The following is an 11553-nucleotide window of genomic DNA, read 5'->3' on the forward strand; positions in this document are numbered from 1 at the left end:
TCCCAAGTTTGAGCCTACTTGGTCATCACCATCTCCATCAGCATCTTTAGGGTGGGGTAGTCCTCCCAAGCCGTGAGACCTGCCAATCAAACCAGAGGAGGATGGGGGAGAAAAAAGCCCAATTCAGAAACATGGCATGCAGCAATCAAAGCGCCAACAATACCTTGAACAAAATCTCTGCAGAGTCACTGAAAGATCGTTAGGACAATTTTAAAGTAAAAAACACAGGGAGGGAAAACACGTACCATCAGTCCAATGGCAGGATTCAAAAATCTTCACTACCAGTTCTGTGGGCGTGGCTTGGTGGGTGTGGTTTGGTGGGCGTGGCAGGGGAAGGATACTGCAAAAATCCCCATTCCCTCCCGATCAGCTGGGACTCAGGAGGCAGAGAACAGATGGGGGCGTGGCCAGCCAGAGGTAGTATTTACCGGTTCTCCGAACTACTCAAAATTTCCGCTGCCGGTTCTCCAGAACTGGTCAGAACCTGCTGAATGCCACCTCTGCATCAGTCGTGCCTCCCTCTCCCTGCAGGGAAGGATTCCCGCTGTAAGACTCACCGATGTTTTCCGGATTGAACGCAGCCACCACGAGCAACAGAGGCCACGCCTTCCAGTAGAGGGTTGAAATAGCCAGATTTGGAGGCTGGTACCTGCAGGAGAGCCAAGGATATACAATAAGATCTTGTCATGTTTTCACAAAATAATGCAACATACAAAAACAAAAAACAAATCAGGACAGAGTGGGTGTTATTGTCCCATGTTTGCCGTTCAAAAGAGAAAAAGGAGGAGGAGGAGGAGGAGGAGGAGGAAGAAGAAGAAGGGGAAGGGGAAGAAGGAGAGTGATTATGGGGTCCTTGGTGCCAGTGGTGGGATTCAAATAATTTAACCCCCGGTTCTCTGCCTTAATGATTTCTTCCAACAACCAGTTCACCAAACTGCTCAGAAAGTTAACAACCGGTTCTTGCCAAGTGGGGCGAACTGGCCAAATCCCACCACTGCTTAGTGCTCTCCAACCAAGGAAAGACCCTCCCCGGGAGGAATGAAGGAGGAGGAGAAGAAAAAAGAAGGAAGAATCTCTCCACAATTACCCCGGAGGCAGCTGGATGTTCTCGGGATGGTGGTAGGTACAGAGGTTCAAAACAGCATCGATCAGTTGAATCCTCTCCACTCTCAGGACTTCGAGATCTGAAACCCACAATGGGAGGAGCAGGAAGGCATAAAAACAAATAGCCTGCAGGAGGTTGGGCTGGATTTCTACAGGGGTAGCTAACAGCCAACAGAGATGCTTGATTCAGGCAGCCCAGGGGACCAAGGGTGTGGGGGAGCTGCAGTGGTGAGAATGCAGGAGTGCAGGCTAATTCTGCCCACTGCAGTTCAATCCTGGTAGGCTCTAGGTTGACTCAGCCTTCCATCCTTCCGAGTTGAGTAAAATGAGGAGCCAGATTGTTGGGGGAAAGAGGCTGACTCTGTAAACCGCTTAGAGAGGGCTGTAAAAGCACTATGAAGCGGCATATGAGTCTAAGTGCTAAGTGGGAAGGAAGGAGGGACGGAAGGAAGGAAGGAAGGAAGGAAGGAAGGAAGGAAGGAAGGAAGGAGGGAGGGAGGGACAGAAGGAAGGAGGGAGGAACGGAAGGAAGGAAGGAAGGAAGGAAGGAGGGAGGGAGGGACGGAAGGAAGGACGGAAGGAAGGAAGGAGGGACAGAAGGAAGGAAGGAAGGAAGGAAGGAAGGAAGGAAGGAAGGAAGGAAGGAGGGACGGAAGGAAGGAAGGGCCACAGTGGTACAGTGGTTAGAATGAAGTAGGAGGCTCACCGTCCACCTGCACGGCCGCAGCCCGTTTCACCAGGTGATCGGCCAGCTCCATGGCGTCGGCGGGGCCGAGGGGAAGGTCCCGCGACAGACCAATGACCAGGATGCGCATGAGGGTATCCTCAAGGATGGGCACTTCGGAGCAAAGGCGGAGGAAGAAGCTGGCCAGGAAGAGAAGGAAGGGGGGGGGGGTGTGGAGATGCTTAGTGGATTCACACCCAGAACAACAGATCGATTTTCCCAACAGAAAAATAGACTAAAACTTTATGGTCACTTTGAGTCTACACTAATCAGCAAGATTTCATTGGACTCAGCTCTCAAAGGATAAACCGTTATGCACACAGCCAGATAAATTCTACCCCAAACCAAGGATGAAATCCAGCAGGTTCTGACCGGTTCTGGAGAACCGGTAGCGGAAATTTTGAGTAGTTCGGAGAACTGGCAAATGCCACCTCTGGCTGGCCCCACCCCCATCTATTCTCTGCCTCCCAAGTCCCAGCTGATTGGGAGGGAATGGGGATTTTTGTAGTATTCTTCCCCTGCCACGCCCACCAAGCCACGCCCACAGAACCGGTAGTGAAAAAAAATCGATTTCCACCATTTCCCCAAACCTTTGACGCCCCACCCCCACCACTGCAGGGTTCTAGGTCCAAGTCAGGCTCCAGATTTACTTGCGGTCGCTCTCTGGGGGCCAATTATCCCATTTGTAGTAGGTCTCGGGTTGCTCTGTGAACAGGACTTTGTGGAGGCTGTTTTAAAAAAAAGAGAGAGATGGGGCAGATGTGGATGAGGCAAGTTCTCGGGTCTCCCCCTTGCAAGGAGGGTTTCCCTGACACACACACACACACGCCCAGCCCCCCTCGGAGCCCCTTCCGTTACCAGTGTATGTATTCCTTGGGAGCCAGCTTGGTGATGGAGGGGACCACCGTGTGCAGCCACCAAACGGCGTCTCGCTGGATGGCTGCGATCTGGTTCTGGAAAGCCCGCAGCCCTTCCAAATCTGGGGAGAAACAGGAGGCCCAGCTCTTCTTAGGACTGAATCTGGGTTGGATTAACCCCAAATCGGAGTTCATCTCTCACACAGAAAGACCCCTTTCCATTCCCAAGATCCAGGGGGTGGGACTCTCAAACACCCCCACCCCCAACCCAGCCGTAAAGCGAAGCCTCACTTCTCTTCTCGCCTTTGTCCCAGGCCACGCCGGCTTCCTTCACCTGGGCGGTGATGCTGAGCATCATGGAGACGGCCAGCAGGTCTGTAATGTGGATTACGAAGCGGTCCTGAGACAGCGAGAAGGGGGGGGGGAGAGGGTTAAGACCCTCGTGGAGCCCTGACGGGAGCAGAACAGTGGGAGTGGGCCTCACGGGGACATGAAGCTGGGCGCTCCTCGTCTTAGGACTGTGCCGCGTTCCTCACCTTGAACTCCATGTCGGCGTACTGAGGCTCCTTCCGCTCCTGCATGAGCCCCAGGCAGAAAGCCTGGAAGTTGATCTCGTGCTTGGTCTGCTTGATGATCTCCCGCAGGAGAGCCCTGGAAGCTCTCAGGTAGTCGTCTTTGTTGGTCAGCAAGTCTTGGAAAACCATGGCCAGGAACTGAGGGGAGGGGAATGAGAGGGGAGGAGGGGGAGAGGTGAAGAAAGAAGAGGAAGAAAGAAGAGGGGGGGGAAGGGAAGGGAAGGAAGGGAAGAGAAGTGGAGGAGAAAAGAGAAGAGAAGGAGGGAAGGGAAGAGAAAGGAAGGGAAGGGCAGAGAAGAGAAGGAGGGAAGAGAAGGAGGGAAGGGAAGAGGAAGGAGGAGAGGAGAGAAGGGAAAAGAGAAAAGAGAGAAGGGAAAAGAGAAAAGAGAGAAGGGAAGAGAAGGAGGGAAGGGAAAAGAAAAAAAAGGAGGGAAGAGAAGGAGGCAAGGGAAGAGAAAGAAGGAGAGGAGAAAAATGTTTCATGGCAATCAGTGCCAAGACAAAATGCCCGATCAAGCAAGCGGATTTTCGATCACAGTGAGGGGATCATGCAATGAAAATCATCCAGAAGGGCTTTCAAAAAAAGGTTTCTTGCAAAAACTATAGCTCTCTTTTTATGACCAAGATGGAGAAGTCCTCCAGAGGGGTTGGCTGCTGGGACCCCATGGGACAAACCTGCCCTTTCCTCACAGGAACGCTGGCCCTGAGTTACCGCCAAATTCAACTGAGTGGGAACCCAGCGTGTCCCTCTACAGGCTCTCCCCAAACGCAGCGGTCAAGGGAGACCGGATGAGCGCAAAACCCCAGGAGTGTTGGAAGGGGAAGCCAGGGAGCCCTTCCCTCCCTTGGGGTTTGTCACCCCTCTCTTGGTGCTGGCTGAATCTGGGGCTGGGCATCCCACATACCTTTGGCGCCAGTTCCGGGCTGTGTTGAAGGACCGTATACAGGATCTGCATATTGTTGGGGTTTCTGGCGTTGGACAGTTCGTTGAAGATCACCGATTTGACCACAGTGCCCAAGTTGTCCCGGTGAGCGTTCAGCAGCTCCCTGGAAGATGCTCAGGCTCAGAAGAAGCACCCTACTTCCCCCCGCCCCAATCCCAGTCAGCGGCCTGATGGAAGATGGGCCTCCCTGTCCAACCTTAGCAACCTTTAAGACTTAGAATATAGAATAACAGAGTTGGAAGGGACCTTGGAGGTCTTCTAGCCCAACCCCCTGCTTAGGTAGGAAACCCTACACCACTTCAGACAAAGGGTTGTCCAACCTCTTCTTAAAAACGTCCAGTGTTGGAGCATTCACAACTTTGGTGGCAAGTTGTTCCATTGGTTAATTGTCCTCACTGTCAGGAACTTTCTCCTTAGTTCTAAGTTGCTTTTCTCCTTGATTGGTTAATTGTTCTAAGTTGCTTCTTTCCTTGGTTAGTTTCCACCCATTGCTTCTTGTTCTACCCTCAGGTGCCTTGGAGAATAGTTTGACTCCCTCTTCTTTATGGCAGCCCCTGAGATATTGGAAGGCTGCTATCATGTCTCCCCTAGTCCTTCTTTTCATCAAACTAGACATACCCAGTTCCTGCAACCGTTCTTCATATGTTTTAGCCTCCAGTCCCCTAATCCTCTTTCTTGCTCTTCTCTGCACTCTTTCCAGAGTCTCAGAACCTTTTGTTGTTGTGGACTTCGACTCCCAGAATTCCCCAACCAGCATGGTTTAGCTGGGGAATTCTGGGAACTGAAATCTTCAAAAGTTTCAAGATTGGACCGTCCTAGTGTAGAGAACCATGATGTGGTTCTCTAGCACCACCCATTAGGCCTTCTCCATGACGTAAGGTTCTCCTGCTTTGGCCTTGCCTGGAGCATTCATTCAATGACCCTTCGCGCCCCCCCGTCCCATTTCTGTCTGCCTACCTCACGCAGAGCATGTAGTGATTGAGAAGGACTTTGGGTTTCAGGCGGATCTTGATGAGGTTGGAGACCACTTCCACGTCCTCGGAGCTGTGCGTGTTGCAGTTCATGCAGACAGACATGAGCAGATCCTGGGCGGGTCGAGTGAGCTGCAAAAAAAAAGGCATTTGAGTGGGCTACACGACAACCCCCACCCGGGTAGGAGGGGGAAAAGCCACGTTAGTCCCTGCATGAGAAACCCGTCCGTTATTGAGTCATTTAGCTCAGCATTAATTTCTGAGTGATAATAATGTTCTAGGATCTCGGGAAAGGGAGTGAGATAGAATACAATACAATAGAATAGAAACAGAATAAGAATAAGAATAGAACAGAATACGAATAGAATAATAAATAGAATAGAAATAGGAATAGGAATTCTTTATTGACCAAGTGTGATTGGACACACAAGGAATTTGTCTTTCGTGCAGAGGCTCTCAGTGGACATAAAAAGACAAGATGCATTCTATAGAATAGAATAGAATAGAATAGAATGCAAAATAGAATAGAATAGAGAATGGAATGAAATACAGAGTAGAACAGAATAGAATAGAATTCTTTATTGGCCAAGTGTGGTTGGACACACAAGGAATTTATCTTTGGTGCAGATGCTCTCAGTGGACATAAAAAGACAAGATACATTCATCAAGAATCATAAGGCACAACACTTAATGATAGTTATTGGGTACAAAGAAGCAATCAGGAAACAATATCAATATAAATTGTAAGGACACAAGCAGCAAAGTTACAGTCCTGCAGTCGTAAGTGGGAGGAGACGGAGGATAGGAACGATGAGAAGACGACTAGTAATAGCAATGCAGCCTTAGGGAATAGTTTGAGACTGGTGATGGGCTTAATCTACCTTGGGGTTCTGCAGCCACATTTCCAGTCTCTGCACGGCCATCTGGCGAATCTCTTTGTAGCCACAGGTAGCGGTCAGAAGGCGCAAGAGATTCCGGGAGACGTTGTCCATCGGCTGGCGCCTGTTCAGCTGGTCCCGCAACATGTCCAGGACGTATTCCTCCACACTCTCAGCAAGGTCATCATACCTGGGCCAAAACAGTGGCACTTATTACAAATTCACCTGGTGCTTCTAGGACAGTGTTTCCCAACCTTGGCGACTTTAAGTCCTGTGGACTTCAACTCCCAGAATCCCCCAGCTGGCACCCTTTCTAACATCTGAACGGAGCTTTCCCTGGGGACACATGAAGACAAGCAGCAGAGGGTAAGGTGCTACCTGGGCATCAGGTGCGCCTCCTGCTCAGGGCTCATTTTGTCCTCCGCTATCAGCAATTCGCTCTGACTGTCTTCTTCCTCTGGAACGGAAGGATGAGGGCTGTTTCCTAGAAAGCCACAAGCGAGAAGGAGAGTCATCCCAGGGAAGCCCAGCCTGGAGGCCCACAAGGACCTGCACTTTGCCTGAAAACATGGCTTTCAACCCCTGTCCACCCACTCTCGGCGGGTAGAGTTGTAGGCTCCCGGAGGGCTTTGGCCCTGCCTCTTATTGGCCCCCGTTTAATGCTGCATCTATTCAATCAACTGTAGCAAAACGTTTAGCACCATGGTGTATGTCCCTAATATTGTTAAATCCTAAAGCAGTTGAATCCTCCAATCTTCCTTCCTCCTTTCCTTCCTCTTTTCCTCCCTTCACTCCTCTTTCACTCCTTCATCTCTCTCATTTTTACTTTTTCCTTCCTTCCTTCCTTCCTTCCTTTCACTCTCCTTCCTTTATCTCTCTCTCATTTTTACTTTCTCCTGCCTCCCTCCCCTTCCCCTCTCCTTCCTTCCTTCTCTCTCTGTTCCTCTTACACACTCTCCTTCCTTTATCTCTCTCTCTCATTTTTACTTTCTCCTTCCTCCCTCCCCTTCCCCTCTCCTTCCTTCCTTCTCTCTCTGTTCCTCTTACACACTCTCCTTCCTTTATCTCTCTCTCTCATTTTTACTTTCTCCTTCCTCCCTCCCCTTCCCCTCTCCTTCCTTCCTTCTCTCTCTGTTCCTCTTACACTCTCCTTCCTTTATCTCTCATTTTTACTTTCTCCTTCCTTCCCTTCCTCTTTCCCTCCCTCCCTTTGTTCCTCTTACACACTTTTTTCCTTTATCTCTCTCGTTTTTACTTTCTCCTTCCTCCCTCCCTCCCTTCTCGAAACCTACTGTATCTTCATCTGCTCTCCACAAGGCCTCTTACCAGCACTGAGGTCTCCTCCACCGCGTCCAACCTCCCCGTGAGACAAAATACTTTTGGGGGGCATCTTGGTGCCAAAAGCCGTCTGGATGTTTTCCACGAAGGTCTTGCAGTGGGGGCTGTCCACCCAGATCCGTTCCCCCAGCGAATCCTCCATGTAAACCTAGAGAAGAAGGAGGGCACCGTCACCTCTTCCCCGAAGTCTCCAGCGTTCCCTTCAGCCCTATATAAGAGCATCACCTCCGCATCAGCTCACCTTGACAAATATCTCGGGCCAGTTTTCGTCCTCCTCATAAGCCGCCATGAGAAGGTTGCAGGCCAAAACAGACACCAGGCTGTTCCCTTTGGCCTTGAAGTTGATGGAGGCATCTCGGCGGAGGAGGCTGCACAGCGCCTGGGGAAGCAAAGGGCCTGGACGGTTTAAGCAGTGTTGGGCCATGCTTGAACAGGTCTGGGTAGATTATATTTCCTTTTTTTTTTTTAAAGAATCTGCGTGGGGCTCAGGGATAAGAAACCTCTTGCAAGGTGGGGCTGCCACAGAGAAGAAGGGGGGGGGGGTGTCAACCTATTCTCCAAAGCACCACAGGGCAGGAGAAAGAAGCAACGGATGGAAACTAACCAAGGAGAGAAGCAACTTAGAACTGAGGAGAAACTTCCTGATTAAGTGAGGACAATTAATCAATGGAACGACTTGCCTCCAGAGGTTGTAAATGCCCCAACACTGGAAGTCTTTAAGAAGAGGTTTGGATAACCATTTGTCTGAAGTGTGGTGTAGGGTTTCCTGCCTAGGCAGGGGGCTGGACTAGAAGACCTCCAAGGTCCCTTCCAATGCGGTTATTCTGCCATTCTGGTTCTGCCTGCCCCTCACCTCAATCACTCCTTCTGTGGCGAAGATATTTGGCTTGATTTTTGCCAGGTACATCAAGGTCAGGTAGAGGGTGATGTCGGGCTTGGCCCGATTCATTTTCAGCTGCTTCACGGCTCCGCACAACACCCCTTCAATGCGGTCATCGTTGCCTTCTGCTTCAGCGGCCTCGATCTCATCCAGCAGAGCGTTGGGGGCCACTGTTAGGAAACAGTGTTAGGAAATCACGGACGCTATTTGGCAGCCCAAACTCCCCCCCGAAACACCCACTACAGCACAGTTGGGCACTTTAAACAACTACAAGAAGAACATTTATTGGGTTCCAGACAGAAGGTCCAATATCTTCTTTTTTAAAAAAATTATATTCAGCCAACAGGCACCTCAAAGTATCAGAAAACCATTCAATGCATCATCATCATCTTTTAAAGACCTCATAATCCCTTGAGGGGCGGAGTCTGGGCAACTGAATGCAGCTAGCAGTGTGTTTACTGGCCGGATGCCTTTCCTGTCGCCAATGAGAAGTTTTGTTCAGCAGGGATATTCTCATTGTGCCGAGAGAGAGAAATATCTGCCTCTACCTAGGATCGAACTCACAGCCTCCTGATTATGAGGAGGAGACAATTCAATACGTACCTGGCAAAAGACATCGATAAATATCCTCCCCGCAATTTGGGAAGGGGAAATGCTGCTCCCCTCCCCACTTATAGACTTATTTACCTTCAATAGGAATGACCGACGGTTCTTTGATGGAAGGCGAAATGGCTCGCTTCTCAGCTACCGCGGCCTCGGCCAAACGTCCCAGAGCGCTGAGAGGGGGTGTGGAGGAAAGTTTGGGGCGCTTGGCCAGCCCGGAGGTGCTGGACAAGGCGGACGCTGTCGCCTCGCGCTTCCGCTCGGAGGGCAACCCGGAGGATGTGGGCTTGAGCAAAGTGGCGGCTGTCTTGGACTCTCCCACTTGGCCTTTGGAGCCCAAAGCGATGAAGTCTCCCGGAGGAGGGTGGCCTAAGAGGGGGAAATGGAAGGAGGAGGAGGAGGTGAACAAGGAGGAAGAAGAGAAGAAGGAGAAGAAAAGGAGAGGAGGAGGAGGAGGAGGGGGAGGAGGAAGGAGAAGAACAAGAAGGAGGAGGAGAAGGAAGAGGAAGAAGAGGAGGAGGAGGAGGAGAACAAGGAGACGAGAGGAGGAGAACAAAAAGAAGGAGAAGGAAGAGAAGGAAGAGGAGGAGATCATCAGATGGGGAGCCCCATGAAGCCTCCTTCTGAAGGACGCAGAGAAATCTTCATTGGCCATAACGTAAGTGACTTGGGGACCAAAGACCAGGCTTTGTCGGTGGGGCTGAGGACCCCCCCCCCCGGGATTCAAAGCCCCTCAAGTGGCTGGTTTGATGGTTGTCACTAAGGGAGTGCTGGTTGGGGGGGTGTATAATAATAATAATAATAATAATTTTATTTGATTAGCCGCAACCCTCTCCCGAAGGACTCGGGGCGGCGTACAATCAAAACGGATAAAAAACACATAAGACAAACATATATACAAAAGAACAGAGACATATACATATGTGCATGGAGGAGAGTTGACTTATAAGTGAAAGACAATTAAAAACACAATTTAAAATCCCCTAAATAAAATTATTAAATTAAAAACCCATCAGGAGCGTTACGAAGTTATGGTTGAGCCAGGCCAGCTATTTGGAAAAGGTGGGTCTTGAGCTTAACACGGAAGGAGCGGAGGTCAGTAGTGGTCCTAATATCCGGGGGAAGGTCATTCCACAGGGCTGGGCCCGCCACAGAGAAGGCTCTGCTCCTAGGCGCCGCCCCATGGCACTGTCTGGTGGACGGCACCTGGAGCAGTCCCTCTCTGTGCGAGCGGATGGGTCGTAGGGATGTATGGGGCAGAATACGATCCCGCAGGTATATAGGGGTCTTATTTCTGTAGGCTGCCTGGAGTCACCGTCAATTTGGGGTAGAGAAAACAGCCCTGCGAGGTAGACCAGCCCAAGAATCCAACACTAATGTAGGATCGGCTTTATCTTTTTATTGAAAGGGATGTTTTATGTTTTATTCTCTGAGGGGGAGGGGGTCTTGGAGGCGGCCCTTCCCCCTCCCCTCCCTTTGGAGACCACCCCCCATTTTTTTCCCTTCCATACGTGGCCCCCCGACACGTGCCTTCTAGGGGAAACCCCCCAAACCCTCCTTTCCAGGCCCTTCCCCGCGAGGAGACCCCTCTCCCACGCCCAAACAGGCGGGGAGAGTCGTTGGGGGACCCCTCCCCACTTTCGCCAGCCCCCTTACCGGAGGGCTTGGCGGAGGCGCTGGGGCGGCGCGCGGCCGCGGGCTTCGCCCGGTTCATCCTACGGCGGGGCAGAGGGGCCAGTCCTCCGCCCCCCCCCAAAAGAGGGGGATTTGAGGAGGGGTCCCTGGGAGGGGGAGCGAGCGCGGGACTGCCGCTTTCTCCGCTTCGGGCAGCGGAGATAGGAAGGAAACCGGAAGTCCAGCTCGTTGGCCCGGAAGCGGCCCCTCTAGGAAGGAGTGTTTTATCGGCTGCCATCGGCGGCCAGGATGTTGAACTGCAGCCTCTTGGCTTTTAAACGGAGCCGAGTCGGACAACGAATCTGGCGCCGGGAAAGGGAGGAGCACAGCGACCCCGCCCGGCCGTAAGGGATAACCGCATCTCTAACGATTTGAATAGCACTTAGGTTTATATATCGCTTCATGCTGCTTTTACAGACCTCTTCAAGCTGTTTACAGAGTTGGCCACCAACAATCTGGGTCCTCATTTGACTGACCATGGAAGGCTGAGTCAACCTTGAGCCGGTCAGGATCGAAATCCTGGCGTTGGGCAGAGTCAGCCTGCAAATATTGCATTCTAACCATTGTGCCCCCATGGGAGGGAGGGAGGGAGGGAGGGAAGGAAGGAAGGAAGGAAGGAAGGAAGGAAGGAAGGAAGGAAGGAAGGAAGGAAGGAAGGAAGGAAGGACGTATACAAGTAGTCCTTGAATTACAACCACAATTGAGACCGAAAAATTTTAAGTGAGAAATTTGTTAAGGATCGAACTCCAAACAGTAGGCAGAATTACCCTGTAATTCTGCAGTCTAACCCCTGCGCCACCATAGCTGTTAAAAATCCTGGATGTTTCTGTTGCAAACGTCAAAATGCACATTCAGTTGGCGGAGGGTGCTTCGGAGTCACGGGATTAGAGGAAACGCGGCGCTGGGAACCCTCTGCGCCTGGAAAGGCGCCCATCTTCAGCTGTCATGACTAGGGAATTCGTTTTGGGGTGGGGGAAGGTAAAAACAGCCAGACCACAGACCAAG

At 51.3% G+C, this 11553-nt stretch overlaps 1 protein-coding gene across 1 annotated transcript in view; it reads right to left on the reverse strand.

Moving 5' to 3' along the window:
• Positions 1-10757, reverse strand: part of INTS1 (integrator complex subunit 1) — a 34406-nt gene extending 23649 nt beyond the window's left edge. The window contains exons 1-17 of the mRNA XM_081965313.1: positions 10531-10757; positions 8959-9243; positions 8245-8441; positions 7633-7770; positions 7380-7539; positions 6432-6537; positions 6057-6243; positions 5162-5307; positions 4166-4307; positions 3222-3398; positions 2977-3085; positions 2687-2807; positions 2479-2556; positions 1811-1968; positions 1088-1184; positions 558-649; positions 19-79 (exon numbers count right to left, since the gene is read on the reverse strand). Coding sequence (XP_081821439.1) covers positions 19-79; positions 558-649; positions 1088-1184; positions 1811-1968; positions 2479-2556; positions 2687-2807; positions 2977-3085; positions 3222-3398; positions 4166-4307; positions 5162-5307; positions 6057-6243; positions 6432-6537; positions 7380-7539; positions 7633-7770; positions 8245-8441; positions 8959-9243; positions 10531-10588 — 2312 coding nt within the window. The 5' untranslated portion in view covers positions 10589-10757. The remainder of the gene's footprint in view (positions 1-18; positions 80-557; positions 650-1087; positions 1185-1810; positions 1969-2478; positions 2557-2686; positions 2808-2976; positions 3086-3221; positions 3399-4165; positions 4308-5161; positions 5308-6056; positions 6244-6431; positions 6538-7379; positions 7540-7632; positions 7771-8244; positions 8442-8958; positions 9244-10530) is intronic.
• Positions 10758-11553: the final 796 nt, after the last annotated feature.

This window comes from Natrix helvetica (genome assembly GCF_964273705.1).
Source record: "Natrix helvetica genome assembly, chromosome: 13".
NCBI lineage: Eukaryota > Metazoa > Chordata > Lepidosauria > Squamata > Natricidae > Natrix > Natrix helvetica.